We start from the raw sequence: 24,812 nt of genomic DNA, 5'->3' as shown, positions 1-24,812 counted from the left end.
GTTCATTCTAGACAGACATCCCATCAAGGGCTTCGCCTTGAGAGTAATGGCTATCCCAGTTCACCCGATAGCTAATGAAAGGTACGAGGAGGCAATGGCCAAGGCAAAATGCATTATCCTTGATGGGGTCAAGGATCATGTGGTCCAGATAGAGACGGCAAAGGAAATGTGCGATACCTTGGAGACATTGTACCATCATACTTTCGTGCACATGAAGATGCTACTTGAGAATCAACTACAATCATACCAGATGCAGAAGGGAGAGCCAAATAGATCTCTTCCTCGATTGGTTGAAGGAGATCCGGGACCAACTGACTTCCATAGGGGCCACGCCGGATCAAGAGTTGATGGTAAGAACCGCACTAAATGCAGTCTCCGAGGAGTGGGAGACATTTGTCCAGAGCATACTGGGCAGGGCGAATCTTCTAGATTGGGAAGAATTGTGGGTGGCTCTTCGTCAAGAAGAGATCACACAGCTGACCAAGACGGGAAGTAGCAGCAAAGGAGTCCGGATCAAGAAGGAAGAGGAAGAGGATGCAGCTCTGGCATCTACGGGAAAGCAAGAGAAGAGGAAGAAGAAGGACCTCTCCAAGGTCAAGTGCTTCCATTGTTGGGAACTGGGTCACTATGCGAACTGGTGTCCGAGGAAGAAGAACAAGGGAGAGGTGTCTGACTCTAAGGCAGGGCCAACGAAGGCGGAGAAAAAAGTCGAAGAGGATGACAATTGTGCCATGAGTGCTCACGTACCTCTAGAGAAGAGGTGGGGAGACATAGAGTTGTAGTGAGGAGGACTACAGGCGATGAGGGGCAGGATCCTTAAGGTACCAAACCTCTTAGATTATACCTTGCTATGGGGATCCTGAAGAGAGAGTAGCAGGACTGGTGGATGTCGGTGGAGATGGATGCGGATGATGCGGCAGAGAGTCTACAGTGCAGGATTCCCCGGCCAACACGAGGCTAGCAGGCTGTAACAGTGCGAGAGGTACAGAGAGTGTTTCACTAGTGCAGGATGGCGCAGAGAGGTGTGCAACGGTGCAGGATGCAGGGAGTTGTTGCAGCAGCGCAGAGGTCAGTAGAGAGAGCACTTGTTAGCAACAGAGGGAGCTTCAACATCGGGAGTGTTTCTAGCCTGACCGGGATGTCAGAAGTTGGGTGGATCAGTTAGTTCTCCTGTGAGGCCTGGATTGATGTGTTCTCCATGGCAATTGTAGCAGGATTAATGTGTTCTCCTATGAGGCCTGGATTAATGTGTTCTCCATGGCGATTGTAGCAGGATTGATGTGTTCTCCTGTGAGGCCTGGATTGATGTGTTCTCCATGGCGATTGTAGCAGGATTGATGTGTTCTCCTGTGAGGTTTGGATTGATGTGTTCACCATGGCGATTGTAGCAGAATTGATGTGTTCTCCTGTGAGGACATGATTGATTAGTTCTCCTGTCGAGGCATCCTACCCAGCAGTTTGGGACTCATGGGAAGTACCTCTCATCTGATCAATGAGCAGGGAAATGAAGTTAGGGACCACAGTAGTACCGATGGACGCATCGTTGTATCTACCGTACTCCCTACGCTAGGATGACCTCCATTGATCTGGGATCAATGATACTGGTCTGAAACTAGTGGTAGGAGTGGTACATTCTATGACACTGACTCTGAGTCGGTTGTTACTGGTCTGGGACTAGTGGTACGCACTCTGAGACTGACTTTGAGTCAGTGGAGGATGTTACTGGTTTGGGACCAATGGTAGGAGTTGTACATACTATGACACTGACTTCGGGTCGGTTGGGACTGGTTTGGGACCAGTGGTACATACTTTGAGGCTAACTTTAAGTCAGTATGATACATCCTCAATCATTTCTTCTTCTTCATAATTCAGACAAAAGCAGAGTAGAACAAAACAAAGCAGAACAAAGCAGTACAAATCAATACAGGGCAGAACAAGACAAAGCAGAACAGGCAGAATAGAGCAGAGCAGGACAAGGGTCAGGTTGTACAGGGGAGTGCATTTTATGGATGAATGGTAGCGACCGACAAATAGATTGCAGATGAAGTTCTCCTTAGTTAAGAGGGAGTGTTATATTTTCAACTAGAGCCAAACTTCATGTGGGTCATCTTATTCATGGCTAATAATATTTAAATTGGACTCCTCTCGTCGAGAGGTGTAGGATTGATCTAAAGATCATCCGATTCCGATAAGTATTTATGGAGATATGAATTTATTTTGATTATGGAATTATTATCAAGCCGACCCACAACTCATGTAGGCTCAGAAGCCCAACAGTCGCATCTATTCAAAAATCAATGTTGTGTATAAATACAGGAGGACTTTTCCTCATTTGCACTCACTCATATCATCACATCTCTCTCTCTCCTATGCAGAAAAGAGGGTCTTCTCTACTGCGCAGAAAAGAGTCTCTCTCTCACACGTGGAAGGAAGTTGCTGAAACTAAAGCTGCAAACTGCAGATCCAAACTTTGACCAACGTGGACCATCAAACCTCCTCTTCTAAACTGCGTTGTAGGTTCATCTGAACCTCCTCTGAAAGCTGCAACTTTTGGTGGTGGAATCAAGTCGATCCGAAGGTCGATTTCCGAGATATCGACTGCCCTAGTTTGAAGGAAGTTGCTGAAACTGAATGTAATATCCCTTATCAGGAATATTCCTCAAAACACAAGCAAACTCCAACCAGAGATGGACTGGGGGGGCATTTACCAGATATGTTGCCTCTGAAAAGAGGACGAGATCTGGAGGCTACCTGGCCCTTTCCAGACTTTGTCTAAGAGTATAGGAGAAAACGCACAAGTAGTATAATAGCCGAGAATACTCAAAGAGATACAAATAACAATGGTGCACATATAACAATATAACCATAAACAGATACTCAAGAAATGCAGAGAGAAAAGCTAAGCCATTTTATTAAACTGAGTAATAGAGTGAGTATAGGGGGTGATCAGAAAGAGAGCACCTCGACTTGCACAAGGCAAGTGAAGGAATACACTCAGAATAGCAAAGGAATGGCCCTTCTTTGAACTGCGTCCAAGTTGCTAGAGAACTGTTGTGTTGTTGCTGCTGCTATAAATCAAATGAAGATTTGGGGCTATTCCCTTCCTCAGAAAAGGCTGAAACTCTGGAATCGGACTCTACTCAAGAAACTCAAAAAACCCCAGAAAACTTTTCTGAAATGGCCGACCCCCGAAAATCATCCCCTTGGGGTTCTGCGCAGTCCCTCAATGCTCTGCGCTGCCATTGAATGAAACCCTCCAGAAATCTGCTTGAAACCCCTGCCAAAACTCTCCAATATGCAAGGGCTGATCCCCTGCTCTATATCTCAGCACAAATCCTACTGCAAACCCTCAACCCAGAAAGAACTTCGTCCCCTCTCAGTGTTGCGCAGTCCTCCAAAACGCTGATGAAACTGTTGCTGAAATGTTGATGAAACTACTGCTAAAATGCCAATGGAAATACCTTGCCCAGTAGGCACTCGAAGTCCCCCGGGGCTAAGGGTGAGATCTCCGAACGGAGACACTCAATGCACTAAACAGTGTTGTAGACTATCTAAATAGCTAGCGTGCTCTAAGTCGAAATGACTATCACAAATGCTCATAACTTAATGATGAAAATGAGGAGGCTTCTCTCTCCTTTATAGCCTTTGCCTCTCTCAATCCCGAGGCTCACCTCCTCCAACGTAATTCCCCTCTTGCCACGTGTTTCTTCCCTTCTGCGCAGTTCTTCCATGTGTCTGTGTGGGCTCCATCTCTACATCCCCCTTTGGACCCCTTGGCTCCCCTCTAAGTCACAACGTGATGCTACTAGGAAGTGACTTTTATTATTAAAGTGAGTTATGTCCCCCTTCCTCACCTTTTTATTTATAAATAACTATAGAAGGCAAAAATTGAGCAAAATCGAATATTCCAATTAGCCATGGCTAATTAGGAATATTAGACTTAAGCTGCAACTACAGATCGAAAGTTTGACCAGCGTGGACCATCAAACCTCATCTTCTAAACTGCGTTGTAGGTTCATCTGAACCTCTTCTAAAGGCTGCAACTTTTGGTGGTGGAATCAAGCCGATCCGACAGTCGGTTTGTGAGATATCGACTGCCCTAGTTTTGATGATGAAGCTGCTGATCTAGAGTTTGCTACTACTGATATAAATCAGATTTATTGTACTATTTCTCTCTGCTGAATTATTGAAGATAAAAGAAGATTTGATCAAAGGGTTTCCCCACACATTGTGGAGTTTGTCTCTGGCTAGCCACCACATCTTGTGTCTCTTGTCTTGGCTTGTTTTCAGTCGATTGTTTAATGTTCTATCTGCACTTTACTTTATGTACATGTGATTGCTAATCTGTGGAATATAATAAGGAAAAGAAGTAAACTGTTATAAGCATAGAACATACCATAACTTAACATATCCTTAGGCCAAAATACTACTCTGCATCTTGGTTGGGCCAACCTGCACTAGGGGGTGGGCTTAGGGTCAAACCCCATATAGATGAAGAGGTATCTACAGGATATTTGCAAGCATTAGACAAGTTGATACCTGACAGGGAGGAATGTGCTAGTCTGCGTCTTGAATTAGGCAGATACTTCAGTTTCACTGGTTTGTTTGGTACCTTCCATGCAATGGTAGATAGAGACAGATTTGATGCTCTCACATGGTGGGAAGCATATGGCGGCAAGGAACTTTTGCCAAAATTGGCAAAAAAAGTTCTCTCATAGGTTGTAAATACCTCTTTTGCAGAGAGGTGTTGGATCACCTACAGCTTCATACATAATGTGAAAAAAAACAGATTCAATGAAAACTGGGTAGAAAGCTTGGTTTATGTGCACTACAACTTGAGGTTGTTGAGTCATTACTGTGATCGGGCTTATGAGGATCCAACATATAAAATTTGGGACAACCACCCAAAGGATGATAATTCGGAGAATGGCACTATACATCTTGAAGAACTGGAAGTAGAACTTATGAGAGAGGAAGATGAAGCAACAACCATGCCACCTCCACCATCCAGTAGTAGTGCTCGAGTTCCGAGTCTTGTTCCTTTGCTGTCACCGCCTCCATCTATACTCTCACGTGGAGGGCATGTGCCTTCCGGTTTTGGTCGTCGATCTGTGCGAGAGGAGACTCCTAGAAGACCACCACGACCTACTCATACATTAGACACTTCTCGTGGAAAGGGCCACATGAAGTAGTAGATAATAGAGTTACAATTTACTTGTCTTTTCTAGTTTCTAGTAGTTTTCATAACTATTGACTCTTTCATATTTATTATGATATTTTATGTAAACAATATGTAATATCCCTTATTAGGAATATCCCTCAAACACAAGCAAACTCCAACCAGAGATGGACTGGGAGGGCATTTACCAAATATGTCGCCTCTGAAAAAAGGACGAGATCCGGAGGCCACCTGGCCCTTTCCAGACTCTGTCTAAGAGTATAAGAGAAAACACACAAGTGGTATAATAACCGAGAAGCTCAAAGAAATAGAAATGACAATGGTACAACATATAACAATATAACCATAAGCAGATACTCAAGAAATGCAGAGAGAAATTCTAAGCCATTTTATTATACTGAGTAATAGAATGAGTACAGGAGGTGATCAAAAAGATGGCACCTCGACTTGCACAAGGCAAGTGAAGAAATACAATCAGAATAGAAAAGGAATGGCCCCTCTTTGAACTGCGTCCAAGCTGCTGGAGAACTGTCGTGCTGCTGCTGCTAGGAATCAAATGAGTATTTGGGGTTGCTCCCCTCCTCAGAAAATTCTGAAACTCTGGAATCGGACTCTACTCGAAAAACTCAAAAAAACCCAGAAATCTTTCCTGAAATGGCCGACCCTCGAAAATCACCCCCTTGGGGTTCTGCGCAGTGCCTCAATGCTCTGCGCTGCCACTGAATGTAACCATCTAGAAATCTTCCTGAAAACTTTGCCAAAACTCTCCAATATGCAAGGGTTGATCCCCTGCTTTATCTCTCAGCACAGATCCTACTGCAACCCCTCAACCCAGAACTCCTGCCAGAAAGAATTGCGCCACCACTCTCAGTGTTGCGCAGTCCTCCAAAACGCTGATGAAACTGCTGATGAAACTACTTCTGAAATGCCAATGGAAATACCTTGCCCGAGCAGGCACTCGAAGTCCCCCGGGGCTAAGAGTGAGATCTCCGAACGGAGACACACAATGCACTAAACAGTGCTGCAGACTAGCTAAACAACCAGCGCGCTCTAAGTCGAAGTGACTATCACAAATGCTCATAACTGAATGATCCAAATGAGGGGGCTTCTCTCTCCTTTATAGCCTTTGCCTCTCTCAATCCCTAGGCTCACCTCCTCCAACGTAATTCCTCTCTTGCCACGTGTTTCTTCCCTTTTGCGCAGTTCCTCCAAGTGTCTGCATGGGCTCCATATCTGCATCCCCTTTTGGCCCCCTTGGCTCCCCTTTAAGTCACAACGTTGTGCTACTAAGAAGTGCTTTTTATTCTAAAAGTGAGTTATGTCCCCCTTCCTCACCTTTTTATTTATAAATAACTATAGAAGGCAAAAATTGAGCAAAATCGAATATTCCAATTAGCCATGGCTAATTGGGAATATTACACAATATATGACAATTTAAGTTTGAAATTTGAAGCTGGCAATTATAACTCATTGGTAATGATTTTGAATTATGAATATGATGCTTCGTGAAAGTTGTTTCATTTCATGTAATGGTTAAACTTAGCTTACAAGTACAAGTTTGGTGATCACTGATCATAAATGTTATATATTGAATTTTCAATTTTGAAAGCTTGAAGTTGAAACTTTAAGATTGATGAATCATGATTCATGAGACTCAATATGTTGTATATTACTAACTTGTGGACATGGTTGATGAAGATTATAACTTCTAGATGATTGTTGTTATATGGTTCAATGATCAATCTATGTTTTTTTTTTGTTTTTTATATCTAATTCATCATTCTACATGTTTTCGTTGACATATATGTATCAAAATATAAAATATATATATTATATAAAAAAACGCTCCAAGATTCGCTCCCAAACCGGGAGCTTTTGAAATGTCGCTCCTGCACCCGTTTTCGCTCCCGCTCCGAAGTAACACTGAGTTGCTCTATAGGATCCCCTCCTAGGACCCCTGCTAGTTTGAGTGATAACAAAGTCTCCTCAAGGATTGTTGAGGGTTTCATCCAACACACACAATGGAAACCCGAGGATTTTCATCCTGGGGCTTGCTGAAGCTAGGTACTCCGTTCTCCAAACCTCACTATAACAAATGAACAACCAAAACAAGGTGTCCCAAATGATCTCATCCTCCTCCTTTTAGAGGCTCGATAGATAGATCTTCAATCTTCTAGAAGTATTTTATGATTATTTTAGTATTATTCTAGAAGCTTCTACTTGACTTCATCTAAGTGACTTTTAATTTCATTTTATTTTGCTTAAGTCACTTTTGGCCTTTTCCTTCAATTAATCATTTTCCCCTTATTTTATTTAATTAAGTGACTAATTAAAGTCACTTTTTAATCCGAGAAAATGGTAAATCACCCACCATACTTTCTCTAGCTACTAGAAGTCACTTCCCATCATCCCATTCTATAGATCTTCTCGTTCCAGTTCCAATGAGACACTAAGGTGTTCCATCAAATATTCCTCCCCAATGCCACCTTAACCGTAATTAATTAAATTAGGCTCAATAATTATTAATAACCCCATTTTACGGGAATTATTGGAATGCAATGGAACCAAAAGCAAGCTATGCAGAACTGACCCTAATGATGGAATATGACAAGTGAATGCCATTGGACCCCATAAAACTCCTCAAAACCCCTTCAAGGCCTCTGATGACATAATCTATGTTTTAAAACTCGGACTCGGACTCGGAACCGGTTGAGGGTCAACTCCGACTCAGTATCGACTCAGACTAGTTGATTCCAATGACTCAGTCTTTGTAAAAAGTACATTAAATATTTATTTTTTAATGAAAAAACATATTTTTAAAGATTTTCATTCATGTTTCCAAACTCAAAGCATTAGAATAATAGAGAGAAGACAACACCTGATCAAAGTATGCTCATGAATATATCTATTATATCAAAATGGCACCCAGTGCATTGTCCAATACATGTAATATATAGAGATCAGGACAAAAACACAACCAATGCTGCTCCAAAAACCAACTCCTCAATGTTGCTCCAAAGATCGCCCAAGGACCTCCTCAATGCTGCAAAAAACCAACTCCAACTGCTCACAAACTCCTCACAAATGCTCACACAATTGCAATGAGATAGTTTTGAGGAAAAAAGAAGGGATTGGTTCACCTTTATAGGCATGGGAGAGGGGTAGAGGGGCTAGGAAATAGTTTAAACAAGAAAAAATTGATTTTAACTCTGCTCAGACTGCCTTTTTTTCCCACTGCTGAGACCAACCATTTTAAGTTGGGATCGATCAGACTGACGGGTCCGTTACCGAACTGGTTGAATCAGTGACGACCAACCATAGTTTTAAAAACCGTTTTGAAAAACCGGTAACCGGTCAAACCGGCCGGTTAGCTAGCTGGCCGGTCGGAACCGGCCTAAAAACCCGGTTTAACCCATCACTTGCCCGATTTTTTGACCTAACCGGTAAAAACCGGCCGGTTTGTAACAAACCGGCCGGTTTTAGGCACAACTTGTGACCTGTGATCAGAGTCGGTACTACATTCAGTGTGCTCATGCCCATGATGAAAATTTACAAATATGGTAGATAAATACACAGATATGTGGCACCAACAAATACCCAAGTTCTACAAAACAAGTGATAGGATGAGAAATGTGGATATAGTAAACTGTAGCACTTATCTAAACATAGACCAACTGGAGTGAAAGAGACCTAATCTTTAGGCTCTGATGCCAAAATAGGTATAAGCTAAAGGTGGGAGCAAGATGGGAAGCAAAAGCACTTCAATTTTATTAACTTGGAGAACATAGCTTATCCATTAAAAGTGAAGCGAGGGTCCTTAGATAGAAAAGGAACCCTATCATAAATTTGACACCTTATGTAACTCCCCAACATACCAATTTAATATATAAATAGGAGTCATGCATACAGCTGGAGAATCTAAATGATAAACACTATACTAGACGACAAATTGTACTAGAAGTTACAACTTACAATGTCACAACAAGACAAAGTCACAAAGAAATATTATAATATTACAAAATGTGATGAGCACAAGTGAGTCATGACAGGATTGTATGGCTTGACTCATGACAGTGACTTCACAAACAGTGCAACAGTGATGACTGCAGCATGACAGAGAGGTATGGCTATGATCTATGGACAGTGAAAGTGGCAATGACACAGTAATCCTCTTGATGGCAGTAACCTGGTATTACGAGTAAGCAAGTGACAGCAGTGTTAGTGGACAGTTGGATCAGTGGGAGCAGTGAAAAGTTGCATAGAGGGAGCAGGAAGTGCAAAAGGAAGATGCAGTGAGAATAGCAGTAGGCAGCAGTCATAGAGCAGCAATGAATGTGTGAATTGATTGATTGTAAAGGAAACTGAAGACCCCTGCAGACTTAGTCTGCATATCTTTAGACTTGGGGAGTCTTGTACTACCTTCCAGGTTTACCTGCTAAATGTTGGATGTACATCATACATAACTGAGCTTATTGTTGAGCAAATTCTTGTGTACTCTCCTTGATGTCATTGGTGGCATTGATACTGAGGTTGCAGATCAGGCTGAGGCATCCTCAGACTCTGAACCAGATGATGTCTATGTAGCTCCTGATGATGATCCTGTGTCTAGTAGTGGTGATGGACTTGATGATTGATCATGTGTACACTGTAGACTTGTAGTAGGCCAATGGCCTCATAGCTTGCAACATTGTTTTTGGACTTTATAGGCCATTTAGAGCCTCATTTCTTATGTATTTTGCTATTTTGTCGATGATATGTATTGCACTCGGTGCCATTTTGATATAATCACCTTTGCATGGTATATAAATGAGCAAACTTTGCATATTTTGTCTCTATTGGCTTGGAATCATGGTTTTACATCTTAAAAATAGTTTTGTTTCATTAAAAATTAATTATTTAATGTATTTTTTTAAAACCGGTTCGTTTAGACCAAACCAGTCCCGGTTAGACCGGTTCCGGTCGGTAAACTGGTTCATTAGGTGGACCGGTTCGGTCACCGATTCCGGTTTTAAAAACACTGCGACCAACTCGGTCAGTTCAGTAACGAACCGGCTGCTGAATCGGATAATTGACCTAGTCGGTCCAGGCAGGGGTATGGCTCAGTCAACTAGGCTAAGTCCGAGTCAAACCAGCCTAGTTTTAAAATATCGGACTTAATTATGCTCCATGACCTGGCCATCATGTACCCTAGAAATCCATCCTGGCTGTACTATAAAGGAAACTGAAAATGGGAACATTAAAATATCCTTGTGGATCCTTTGACTGCTCCTATAGAAAAGAAAAACTCCCAACCAGGCCAACAATGGGATTGTTGTTTCTTGATGCAGAGAGCTATTTTCCGAGGAAGTAAGAAAGGAAGATAAGACCATATTCTATAGTGTAATACATTTTATCTTTTTATAAAAATGAAATTTTATATTCTTTTAACAATTCAATAAGTGCACAGTATGATCCAATAATGCTAAACTCAAAGCTAAGGGAAGAATCAGAGACTTATATGTTATATCCTTGTAAATCCTATGACTGCTCCAATATAAAAGAAAAACTCCCAACCAGGCCAACAATGGATTGCAATTTCTTGATGCAGAGAGCTATTTTCCAAGGAACTAAGGAAGATAAGACCATATCCTATAGTGTAATACATTGTATATGTTTATAAAAATGAAATTTAATACTTTTTTAACAATTCAATAATACACAGTATGATCCAATAATGCTAAATTCAAATTTAAGGGAAGAATCAGAGAAAGTTACCCGTGGTAAAAAGTCTTTCCGTAAACCATAGTTACTATCCACATCCAGCTGTCCTCCTGCTCCAGGTGGAATAGCTTGTCGATATCGACATCCACCTGCTGTTGAATTTTCCTGTTAAGTTGCACTGAAGAATAATTATTGTGCCAATTGCTTTAAAATACGTAGCTAGATAACTAAAACTTTTAGAATTCTGTAAAATAATTGCAGATACCAGTTACCATCATATAATCCTAGAACATTAAAACCATATATTTGATCAATAATAATGCTGCCTAAACAGAAACAGGAAAAGGTAAAGTACAGGTGGACAGAAACGGAGATGAATCCAACAATATCAAATTGAGGCACGGTTTCAAGTTGGCACCCATTCATCAAAGTCAGAAATGTTTCAGACCTGTTCAGCCAATGATAGATATCCTCCAACATCTGGTAGAAAGGTACCATCAAACAGTATGCCACCCTCCCCTCCAATTCCAACTTGAATGTCATCACGTCCCATCATGTACAGAAGATCATATAGGTGATTTACAGCATGGCCAGCATTAGACCATGCATTTGCACCGATAGTAATTGCCTGCCTCAAGCATATTAACATATTAACAACTGCATATCTACCTGCTACAGTATGGTGAACACAGAAATGTCAAGCAGTTCAAATGATATTGTACAAAAGGAATATACCATGACATACAAATCTTGTCATCTTCATCTCTAATAGATGGGGAGGTTTTTTATAGATTTGAATAATTTCATGTCTTAGAAACTAAATCTTAGTTTGCTTCTTAGCCATTCAAGGAAGCTAACCATGTAGATTGTAAATATGAGAAAAAGAAGACACGTTCTTTATTTCCCTTTTTAAGTTACTTTGCAAAAGCAGCCCTCCTTTGATGGGGTTCTAGAAGAATAAATTATGGTTTTCCAAGGGTATTCATGATAGAATGAAATCTTTAAAGAATAATTGAGTTCACTGGGAAACCTTAGTTGAGACAGACCTGCTAACACATTTATAACATTTTGTACTTTTGTTGGGGCAGCAAGTTTCTTATGATATTTCACTGACATGGGCTATCTCTAAGGACAATTACAATTTGGAAATGGACCTGTTACAACAAAATCTAGCACCCCATATTATATACAGTCCTGGGCATCAGGGAGATAGTCTTGTGCAACTCAGGTAGGGTATCCACTGTAACCACGATAGCTCTTCCTCCCTCTTTTGGTTGGTTCTTCAACAATTCAAGGGGGGAATTCCCAAAGGATAGGATTGCTAAGGCTATAGAGTGGAGGTACGAGGTGATATATTGAAGAGTGAATCTAAGCAAAATGAATGGTGTGAAAACAAAAAGGTGAAGGAAAATCCCCAAGATCGATGCCAATTCCACATATAGGCTAAATGAAGTCAAACTGTTATGAATCCAAGAGGGTGAGTGCATGGAGATGTAAGGCAATAAGGGCTGCTATGCATGTCACAGATCAACCTTAACTTGCTGAAGTCTATTACAGAAAATTATCCTTCAAAAACTGGGGATGTCATTCTCAATATTACTGGGAAGGTGATGCTATATCATGCTAGCAACAACTATGTTTATTAGGTGTAACCTTAACATGATAACAACAAAAATGAGACATATATATATATATATATATATATATATATATATATATATATATATATATATATATATCATCACATTACATTGTCCAAATGAAACATGGTTCATTACAAGGTCTTCACAACAAAAATACGAGGGTTTCCTACAACAAAAATCAGCACAGGAAAAAATTACAATATAAAGCCACAGATAAAAGAAATGCTCTTCCTACTATCATCCACCATTTCATTCAGGGATAATTGATGAAAATGGTTAGATTATGGTTCATATATTATGAGTTTTGTTATGTTAGGAGAAATGGTTTGGGTGCACACCCAAAGGTGCAAGACTTGATCTCCACGAGTTCATAAATTTTCTAAACTGAAAAAGGTGTCTCAATATTAATCCACAGATGACAAATTGGAACAGCACATGAGTTCTATTAGGAAATATCCCAGGAGGTCAGTACATGGTTATGAGATTATTAAGAAATAGGTCATATTTCACATGGTGTCCTTGTGCCATCTACAGATCCAGTACCATTCCGTTTTACCATGGGAGTTGGGCAGTGGATGTCTTGTGACACCTTAGCAGTGAAGATATATCCAAAATTCTGGAAATGATTGGCTTGTTAGACAGGGATCAGATGACCTTGAAAAAATCTGCTCCAGAAATCTAGCCACCCTAATTAGGTCAGCTTGAATATATTTCTCTGGAGCAGTCATGGCAGCCTGTAGGGCACATTTACATCCAGCAAATGGTGTTGGAATTTCTAATTCTAACCATTAGAAATTATCCATGTACTATCTGATTTATTTCTTCCTCCTTGTTCAGTTACTTAACAAGTTATTTACGATGTAAATACTGAAAATAAATACAAGTACAGTATCAACACATATAGATCATCAATTGAAGGAAACAAGCACACAAGTGACACCGTTGTTTTTGGACTAATGTCATCGGAAAAACCAAATGCGGGAAAACCGGTGCGACTATTCAGAGGGTTTTATTATTATGCAGTTTTAGAATATAACCACGGTGCTAGAAATGGCTCACCCAACAGAGAATGCCCTCGGCATTAGTACCGATCAGTTGGAGACAGATATTCTAGCTAAATCACTAGATGAACGATCCCACAACAACAATACAACTTCTGCTACTCTGCGTCACCCTATCCAACTCTCTAGCTCTAATATGTCCCACGAAAAATCTGTCAGCGCTGCCTCTAGGGCCCGCGTTAGCCTCTGTGGCCCAGTGTCAGCCTCTCAGGGCTCTGCATCAGCCTCCGGATCCTCTGCTTCTCACACGTTGGCCCTCTTTGGCTCTACGAAGCTCCTAGCTAACTCTGCGTGGCCTCTAGCTGGCTCTATGTCAACCTCTCCTGGCGTCTGCGCCGATCCTCCCAATACTAACTCTGCCTCTCTACTATGTATTCACTGTCCCTCAGCTGCAACTCAGATCACTTCACTCAATTTCCTCATCAAACCCTGCCCCAAAAAATCGAGTTCTTGATCTCTCTTGGTCTATTCACCAACTGACCCTCAAGCCTCCTCTTATACTTTTCTTGTTGGTCCATCAACGGCTAAGATTAAATCTCTAATCAGCGGCTAAGATTAGATTTGGCTTGATCTATGACTTTTGGACCCTTCTAGCCCAATTTTATATTAAAACCCATTAATATTTTGTTTTTCCTTAGGAACTCCATTAAAAATATTAATTATTTTAATATCTCTCAAACTGTTTAGAATCTTCCCAAACCATTTCTAGGTCTTGGAGATCTCATGTGCTATAGCCTCTCCACCAATTTTTGTGGCTAGAGAAAATCCGATGCTATCCCAAATAAACACTCCCTCTTAGCAAGGACTGTGCTCTAGTAATACTCCTCACTAAGTATCACCCTGATCATCCAACATTGGTCCCTGTGTTGATACTAGGCCTCCCTGCCCAACATCCTCTACACTACTGCATCATGTACTGCTACCCATGGCCCTGTCACTGCCACTGCTACATCCGTATGGTAGCTCCCTCAGCATCCGTGCTATTGCCCATGGCCCTGCCACTGCCACTGTTGCATCTGCAACGCATCCCCTCTCATCATGCTACATCGTGCTGCCCATAGCACTGCCACTGCTAACTGTTGCACTACAACTCAATTTCTAAGAAGTAAGTAACTGATCCTCCCAACTCTGACATCTCTGTCAGGCTAGAGACACTCTCGACGTTGAAGCTCCTTCTGTCACTGACAAGTGCTCCTTCTTTGACCTCTGTGTTGTTGTAACAACTCTATGCATCTCGCATTGCTGCCTCACGTTGTCCTGGGACTCCTGCACTGTAGCACTCTCTGTCGCTCCATCCGCATTCGTCTCTACTGACATCTGCCAGTCCTGCTACTCCTCTTCGGGGCTCCGTAGCCAGGTATAATCCAAGAGGTTGGGTACCTCGAGGATCCTGCCCCTCATTGCCTGTAATCCATCTGACTACAGCTCGATGTCTCCCCACTTCCTCTCAAATGGCGCATGAGCACTCATGGCACAGTCGTCATCCATCTCCACTTCTTTCTCCACCCTTGCTAGCGCTGCCTTGGTCTCAAAAGCCTCTCTCTTGCTTTTCTTCCTCGGACACTGATTCGCATAGTGACCCAGTTCCCCTTAGTGGAAGCATTTGACCTTGGAGAGGTCCTTCTTCCATTCCTCCTGCTTTCCCGCAGATGCTAGGGCAACATCCTCCTCTTCCTCCCTTTTGATTTTGACCCCCTTTCCGCTGCTTCTCGCCTTGGTCAGCTGTTTGATATCTTCTTGATGAAGAGCCGCCCATAGTTCCTCCCAATCTAGAAGGCTCGTCCTGCCCAGTAAGCTCTGGACAAATACCTCCCAATCCTCTGAGACTGCGTTCAATGCGGTCCTCACCAACATCTCCTCATCCAGTGTGGCCCCTCTGGAAGTCAGCTAGTCCTGGATCTTTGTCAATAGCCCGAGGAAGATATCTATCTACTCTCCCCTCTGCATCTAGTATGACTGCAACTGATTTTCTAGAAGCATCTTCCTTTGCACGGAAGTATGTTGATACAACTTCTTCAGGGCATCCCACATCTCATTTGTCGTGCCCTTCTCGGCAATATGTGGTACCACATGATCCTTGACTCCGTCAAGAATGATGTACTTAGCCCGGGCCATTGCCTCCTCGTACTTCTCATCTTCAGTCAGGTCAACTGGGATCGCTATCGTTTTCAAGGCAAAGTGTTTGATGCGATTCCTGTCTAGAATGAACAAGATCCTGGCCTTCCAGACTATGAAGTTTGAAGCTCCATCCAATCTATCCTGATCTCTTAGCCCATTCACTGCCATTTCGCTGCTCCTCTTTCGACTCTCTCTACTTCCCATCTGGAAGTTCTTGGTTTGACTCCCTCTAAGCCTCGATTTCCCCTCTGGAAATCCCTCTGCCAATGTTGAGATGCCTCACTTCGATTGTTTGTGTAGTTGCACCACTGATCTGGATTTCTTGGCTAGAAATCCTTGGCAGCAACTCCCTCCTCCTTGGTCTTGCCCCATTATGTACTGTTCTGACCACAAAACCCCACCAACTTCGCTCTGCAACTTACCCACAGCCTCCTATGCCCCAACAATCTGAAGGTTAGAGCCTCTAGGTTTTGCGCAATCCCGACACTGGCACAATCTGCACCTCTTGGCCACAACGTCGATCCTTCCTGACTGAGAAATATGACCGGGCACTGCATAGGTCAAGTCTGCTCCTCTCTGCCTCAGCGTTGATCCTCCTCCTAGCTTGAACTGATGACACAAGCTCTCTATGTCACCCCTTCCTTGCTTCTTTCTGCTAGGAACAACTTTTGTCTCTCAAGACAGTTGTTTTTGCTACTGTTGCTCTGCTCGGTTGATGCCTTCAGTTATCATGTGATCTGCAACCACGATCTGATACCATGTTGGAATTTCTAAGTCTAACCATTAGAAATGCTTCCTGTACTATCTGATTTATTTCTTCCTACTTGTTCAGTTACTTAACAAGTTATTTACCATGTAAATACTGAAAATAAATACAAGTATAGTAGCAACACATACATATCATCAACTAAAGGAAACAAGCACACAAGTGACACCGTTGTTTTTGGACCAATGTCCACAGAAAAACCCAATGCAGGAAAACCGGTGCAGCTATCTGAGGGTTTGATTTATTATGCAGTTTTTTAATACAATCTGGGTGCCAAAACCGGCTCACCCAACAAGAATAATCTCGGCAGTAGTACCTCTCAGTTGGAGACAGATGTTCTAGCTGAAACCCCGAATAATCACTCTGGCAGCTTCACAGCGTCAATCTGCCCCAAGAAACCCCAACGTCAACCCTTTCTGGCCCAGCGTTGCCCAGCGTCACTCTAGCTTGGCCTGCGTCAGCCTCTGGAGGCACTACGTCATACCTCTGGCCCTTTGCGTCACCCATGCTAGCCCTCTAAGGTACTACGTAGCTCCTGGCTGGCTCTGCGTGAACCCCTTGCTGGTTCTGCGTCCCTCACTCGGCTACTGTGTTGATCCTCCTGGTGCTATCTCTGCCTCTCTGCTTCTGTATTCACTGCCCCTCAACTACAACTCTAATCACTGTTGGAAATACTGAGAGGGGGGTGAATCAGTATTCCTTTTCAATTGTTATTTTTATCAGTTAAATCATTTATATTTAGAACACAAAATGAACAACAACAATAAATGCTTTTATTAATATAATCTTTACAATAAATCAAGTACAATGTATATAGGGCTTCAACCAGTTGCCAAGAACCAACTTGGACTTTTTGTGAGGCTCCAACCTCCAGGGCACCAACCCTATCTTGTCAAGGCACCAACCTTGGATTTAGGAGCACCAACTCCAAGGACACCAATCCTTCTATTGTATATTGTCTAGATATGTTTGGTAGTTATTCTCTGCTCCCAACCCTGCTGGACCTACGACTTACTTCTGTCCTCCTACTCACCTCTCTCTCTCTCGATCTTCGGCTTCTTTTGTACCTTCATCGTCTGCCAGACCTTTGGTTTCTCGACCTTTCGACTTCTTCTTTCGTTCGCTTGACCTTCTGGCTTCCTCTGTTCCTTCAAGTTCACGAACTGTTACCTCTTCTCTGTGATAGATGCCCGAGATACATTACCCATATGGAGATCCCACGTGCCACATCATCACCTTAATCACAATCGGCGGTTTACCATCGTTACATTTCTTCAAGACTTGCAATATACGACGAATGCAATATTCCAATAAGTTATTTCATAGTGGTGCAGTCGGGTCCACCATAATATCACAATCGCAGTTTTTACTGTGACATCCATTTATGAATTGCGATATGAAAGTTCTGACACAGCGGATGCGATATTACAATAGGGCGTGTTATAATGGAGCAATCGGGTCCGTAATAATATCGTGATCGGAGGTTTTAACGTGACAAGGCTTTAAACACTTGTGGTATGGCGGATGCGATATTTCTTTAAGATGTATTATAATGGTACAGCGGGTCCACAATGTTATCTCAATCGACGGTTTGCGGGACTTCGACTGGCATATGGATTAAAAACTGGCCTTAACCCCCGTAGTTGACCGTGATCGAAGGGTTGACTATGAAATCGACGGCTTGGATTGAGTGCGGGACTTCATCCACAATCAAGGAAGTCCATACTTTCCTACCCCCACTCTTCCAATATGTTAACTCCTCTGATACTCTACAATACTCCGATATGTTAACTCCTCTCATATTTCTCCGGTATTTCATGCGATATTACTGTTAACTCCTCCGTTAACACTATTTATGCACCTCCGCCAATGTGTTCCTCTTTGCTTCTTTACTCCTCTGATATCGTTGTTCAATTGCTGGTCAATAAAAGTCAATTGACCTCCTGCGTCAATTGTTGTTCAATCAACCTCCTGCGTCATTTGTTGTTCAATCGACCTCCTGCATCATTTGTTGTTCAATCGACCTCCTGCATCATTTGTTGTTCAATTGTTGTTCAATCGACCTCCCGCGTCATTATATCATCATATATCAAACTTTCATCACTATGAGCATTATGATCAATGGGCATCAATGGGAAATCATTGTATCAAAGAATTTGCCATCACAAACACTGCTATATTGACATCAATGACAACCTAGAATAACAATCTCCCCCTTTGTCATTGATGGCAATATTCTTCTTCTCTCCCCCTTTGACATCAATGGCAAAGGAGTGCACAAGGACTCCCCCTGTCGAACTGCTCCCCTTGTCATGCAACATCTTTATGAATCAACTTAATGTGATGCTAAATAAATAACCCCCATCTTTTGATGAAGATGTTCAAATTCTTCTCGAGGAAAAGGTCTTTTGATGAAGATGTTCAAATTCTTCTCGAGGAAAAGGTTTTGTGAAAATATCATCTATATGTTCCTTAGTATTGATATATTCCAAGATGATGTTTTGTTCAGCGACTTGTTCATGAAGGAAATGATACTTGATTGGTATATGTTTGGTCTTTGAGTGCATCACTGGATTTTTGTTGAGGCTGATAGCACTTGTGTTATCACAATAGATGGTGATTGGTTGATTTGTACCTATGTTGACATCTTTCAGAGCTTCCTTCATCCATAATATTTGAGTACAAAATCTGCGTAGCTATATACTCGGCTTCAGCGGTAGATGGTGATATGGATGTTTTTTTTTTATTGAACCAAGATACTAGACAATCTCCCAAGAAGAATGCATTTCCACTAGTACTTTTCCGATCATCGACACTTCCGGCCCAATCAGCATCGGTGTATGCACTCACAATAAGAGTTGAGCTCTTAGGGTACCAAAGACTAAAATCAGGAGTTCCTTTCAAATATCTGAGAATTCTTTTTACAGCCAACAAATGGGATTGTTTTGGAGCTGATTGAAATCTTCCCACCATTCCTACTACTTGCATAATGTCGGGTCTCGTAGCAGTTAAGTATAGAAGGGCTCCAATTATTGATTGTTAAACGCACACGGGAGCAAGAAAAATATAAAAGGATAAATCATGAGAGTACTATTTTTATTAACAAGAGATATACATTTATAGTACATTGTTGTGACCATTGGGTTCCACATCCCAAGGTCTCTTGGACTACTTTGTCTATTCAGCTTCCACACTAACCCATTGAGGATTAGGTGTCCAACATTCCCCCCATAATCCGAAGGGTTATGTATGAGTCCAAGAAGAGAGCTGTAATACAAAATGTGCAAAAAATGCATGGCAGCACTAGGCTGAATGTGCTCTATGAAATGTTGGTATAAAGGGCGGTGGTTTAAGGATGACCACCAACACTAGAACGCTTAGTGCAATTCCTGGAACTCTTCCAAAACTGGCAAGAAACTGAAGTCTTCGCTAGAGGAAGTGACCCTATTGTTTTAAAGAGGGAAACCTTCAACCATGAAAAGGAGGCCTCACCTCACATAAAAGGGAGAACTTCAACCTAAAAAGGGAAGTCTCAACCTGTGATGGTTTAAGGATAACCAACAACTCTGAAATGCTTAATGCAATTCCTGGAACTCTTCCAAATCTGGCAAGAAGCTGGTGTCTTTTGCTAGAGGAAGTGTTCTCAATTTTGTTCCTGGAATTCTTCCAAAACTGGCGAGAAGCTGGTGCCTTCTGCTAGAGGAAGTGTCCCAGATTGCAAACTAAAGGCATGTTCAGGGGCATCTTTGTCTCTGGCTACAACTCTAAAACTGGTGTGGCAGGTTGTGGCTCAGGCTCGCTTGATGTGACTTTGAAGCTTGTAGATGACCATCATTTCCCCCCCTGTCAGATACAAGGTGAGATGATGGAGAAAACTCAACTGCAAGACTGTTCAATACTCTGGAACAAGTTCTGACATGTGTTTGGAATATCTTCTTGGTTGTTGATGCCCATTGCCAAGAAGTGATCCATCCAAGATGAATCTTTGTTCTTGCAGGATGTTTATTTCTGAAGCATCTGTGTGAAGAATGGTTGGTTTTATGACAGTGCTTACATGGATGAAGATCAAAACAGTGATCTTTCAAATGGCCAACTCGGTCACAGTGTTGGCATTTCACGATCTGTTGTTGTTGTTGTTGTTGCTGCTGTGGAAGAGGGGCAGAATCTGGAACAGCTCGATATGAACTGTCATGAGGAGCAGCTGAACTATCATGAATGAATCCAGCACTCTGAAACTGAATGGGCTTTGAGTAGTCTGGAATATGAAAGGACAAGTCCTTGTCATATCCAAGACCAGTTCTATGCTTGTTGTGGACAAGCTGTTCCCAAGGTCTGATGATGGGCTTGGGATGTGCAGACTGAACTTCTGCATCTGCATGTACAACTGCTGCTTTATGGGGTACTAAATCTGAATGAACTGTAACATTATTGTCTTGCTGTTTATGGGAGTCTGTTTCAATCTTCTGAACAGAAACAGGTTCAGAATGATGACTCCACTGCTGTAATTCTTCCTGCTGTAGCTGAGATTCGAGCTGCAAAAAATCAACTTTGTCTTGTACATTTTGCAAGCAAGTTTGAATGTTAAAAAGAGTTTCCTTACTGACTTTTACCATCCCATCAACAGTGGAAAAGATTAGACTATTCAATAACTGTAATGCATCATCAATTTGCTCCATTTAATGACAATGTTGCACAGATATCTCACACAATGCCAAATAACCGCAACTTTAAAGAATATAAACAGCCCCCAATTCTTATGAACATTGAACTCTGTCGTTCCAATTAATCCTCCAATTGATGAGGGTGCCCTTTTAACAGCTCAAACCACATTAATAGAAATGTCTCAGTTCTTTGATGGAATGGATGAGGATAGAAATCTTCGAAATACCAATGGACATGACAAAGATGGAGATGTTGGTCATTTTGAAAAATAATGCATAGTGGCACCTTCTAGTAATGGCAAGCAGTCTATTCAACAGAGCAATGCTATAAGGGAAGGTGCAATTAGTGGTAAACAAGGAACCCCAGGAGATAAAAAAGGCAATGGGAGACACAAAATCACATATTCAAAAGCAGAAGAATATTGATCATAGACATTCAATTACTATTCCAAATGATTGAGCTGCCACTTCTATGTGTGTTAAGAATACAAGTGGAATGCCTCAGAGGAATGAACTTAGGGACAATGTCCGTTGGTTTCGTTGGCAGTGCAAGCGATATTGTGTCTCGTTTTGCCTGCTGTGCGGACGGTTTAGCACTTTGGAGGCCGGTAGAGACCGAATTCGGGCGTCAGGATGAAGGTTTCTGTCAAAACCTTGAAGGGTAACCACTTTGATATCGAGGTGCAGCCCACGGATACTGTTTTAAATGTTAAGAAAATAGAGCAAATTCAAGGAGCACAAACTTACCCGAGTGAACAGCAGCTGTTGATTTATCAGGGCAAGGTGCTGAAGGATGAAACCACTATTGAAGAAAACAAAGTCAGTGAGAATACATTCCTTGTGGTTATGCTGTCTAAGACTAAAGCAACAACGGCTGGTGCTGGGGCTCTTGACTTTTTACGGAACAACCCACAGTTCCAGGCTCTACGTACAATGGTCCAGGCCAACCCTCAAATATTGCAGCCAATGCTTCAGGAGTTGAGCAAACAAAATCCTCAATTGATGCGGCTTATCCAAGACCACCAGGCTGATTTTCTCCGCTTAGTTAATGAACCGGTTGAAGGTGCTGAAGGGGATTTCTTCAACCAGCTTGCTGGAGAGTTACAGGATCCACTTGTTTTGAAGATGCTTTGAAACCAACTCACGGATTTCAAAATAGAGCAGCCCTTCAAATCTATTCAACGACCTCCACGCAGAACTTCAGAAGTGGTTATCGGAGCTTCAATGCATTTTTTCTAAAACTGCAAATTCTACACCAGGCTTTCTCTCCCTGTGCAATGGACACTGACGAACTTGTTCACATATCAATGTTTGGTCCAAACAAGTTTCCTTCAGTGGTCAAATTGATTTCATCTTATCGAATAGAGTTTAGAAGCATTTGCACAGATTCTGGAGATGTTGCTTCTGCCTACGGAAGCCTGAACCCCAATGATCCTCGCAGTGGCCACTTTCACCAAGTAGAATGTGTGCTTCATCAAGACCATCAAACCTCAACTGCACTTCCAAGTTTTCCTCTATAACAAATTTTGTGAGTCATGCTTGCAGGACCTCTGTATCTGAGTGGAAGTTGCCCGTGTTGACTTCATGAACATCATCATTCATATATTTAAGATCCTCATAATCCATCAACGCATTCCAGTGCTTGACATTAGCCCTTGGAACAAGTCACTAACAAGCGATGCGAGACGAGAATACTTTCCTTCACCAACGAGAGTTCTCTACTTCTGAACAAGCGCGAATATGGAAACAGGCCACAACAGTAACATATGGCAAACCAACTGCATTCTGAAAGCTTCCAATTTTTTTTCGTTGAAGAGAAGAATGAACATGAATACGGGGAGTTGAAGGAAAGGTCCCCCGAAGAAAACAAGAATTGGGAAGACTTACGAGGAACTATCAATGTATGGGAGGCTTCGCAACATTTTCCGTTGTGGTCCCGTGTCAATGTTTCAGCACGTTTGTCATAGATGGTGTGGCCAGAATTACTAGCAATTGGTGCGAAACAAGAAAATAACCGGAGAAGGTGTCAGTTCTGCCATGTCACAACAGCGAACGTTTATGGACAGAGAGCGCAAAGAATGGCAGAGAATGAGAGCACAAGATGATAACAGATATTGTGAAAGAGAAACGTGGCAGTTTATCTAACCGGTGGACAAAAACGACGAAAGAACTCTGGCCGTTGTCCCTGTAATCGACGAGTTTACTAAAGGGCTTATGGATGATGTGAACGTAGGACTGGATTGTGTCTATGTTCGCAAAAGCGTGGGAGATGAATCGTATGAAGAGGCCAGGCCAGGAAGAGAGAAGCCGAGCTGTTTAGGTCACATTCTGAGCTGAATAAAATTGATAAATTGATGGTGGGTATACCTGTTTTCGCTGCCAGAGGCGTAATACGATGTCAGAGGCGTAATACCATGTCAGGTTGGGCGGACTGGTCTATGCGCAAAGTTTAGAGAGTGGACAGAGGGACAGAGAGCCCGGCAGTGAGCACACCGCATGAAACCATGTCAGACCACCACAACAGACGCAACGCTGGTGCGCTCTGATACCACAATGCAAGTTTTAGACAGATTTTCCTCAGCCACAGCTAATCATGGAAACTTAAGTAAAATCCTCCATATCAGATCCATTAACATAACAACGCATATCGTTCCTTTTCTGAGAGCGCAGGTAAGGAATATGGCAGACAGGGGTCAGAGATGTCAGTCAACAGCGGATTTCAGGCAGAAAATTCTCAGGAGGTAGCGCATGCAGCGTCAGGAGCAGCTAATTATATGGAGGAGCAGAGACCAGCAGCGGTATTAACAGGTTGCAGCTAAAATTTAGCTGAATAAATATTCATGAAGTTTATGGCAGAAATAAACTGCACAGAGAGGCCATAACACAAATGGCTCAAATTAATTATGCAGGGCAGGAATACGCCTGCTCTGATACCATGTTAAACACACATGGGAGCAAGAAAAATATAAAAGGATAAATCATGAGAGTACTATTTTTATTAACAAGAGATATACATTTATAGTACATTGTTGTGACCGTTGGGTTCCACATCCCAAGGTCTCTTGGACTACTTTGCCTATTCAGCTTCCACACTAACCCATTAAGGATTAGGTGTCCAACATTGACCTGTAATGAGTTGCATCTGCCAGAGGAGAATCATCATCTTTGCTTAATTTGCAATCTGTGGTCATAGGTGTGCTCATGGGTGCACAGTTTTCCATTCCATATCTTCTAAGCATGTCTTTAAGATATTTGTCTTGATATATGAACATGCCTACTATGGTTTGAGATACTTGTAATCCAAGGAAGTAAGATAACTCTCCTGTCATCGACATCTTGAACTCTTTTGACATATTTTGAACAAACTCATGGCTCATCTCATCATTATTACTAGCAAAAATCAGATCATCAACATAGACAAGTGTGACTAGTAACTTATCCTCATCCGCCTTTATGTAGAGATTACTTCTTGCCAACCCTTTATTGAAGCCTTGTTGTTGTAGATAGTGATCCAATCTTGCGTACCAAGCTCTAGGAGCTTGTTTCAACCCATATAATGCCTTTTCAACTTACAAACAAAGTCTTTTCCTTCTGCTAGATTAAACCCTTATAGTTGCTCCATGTAGACTTCTTCCTTGAGTTCCCCATTCAGAAATGTTGATTTTACGTTCATTTGATAGATTT

General features: G+C 42.0%; 1 protein-coding gene and 1 long non-coding RNA gene across 2 annotated transcripts in view; one reads left to right on the top strand and one right to left on the bottom strand.

The window, feature by feature from the left end:
- Window positions 1-24,812, top strand: part of LOC149236320 (uncharacterized) — a 279,299-nt gene that overhangs the window by 176,180 nt on the left and 78,307 nt on the right. The window lies entirely within an intron of this gene.
- The window catches only part of LOC149236321 (nucleoside hydrolase 3-like), a 258,179-nt gene that overhangs the window by 175,463 nt on the left and 57,904 nt on the right, over window positions 1-24,812 (bottom strand). The window contains 2 exon segments of the mRNA XM_089368840.1: window positions 10,934-11,044; window positions 11,328-11,507. Coding sequence (XP_089224966.1) covers window positions 10,934-11,044; window positions 11,328-11,507 — 291 coding nt within the window.

This window comes from Pinus tabuliformis, chromosome 8 (genome assembly GCF_031772625.1).
Source record: "Pinus tabuliformis cultivar Carrire ecotype Pingquan chromosome 8, CPIR1, whole genome shotgun sequence".
NCBI classification, from domain to species: Eukaryota; Viridiplantae; Streptophyta; class Pinopsida; order Pinales; family Pinaceae; genus Pinus; species Pinus tabuliformis.
This window is presented reverse-complemented; position numbering and strand designations above follow the sequence as displayed.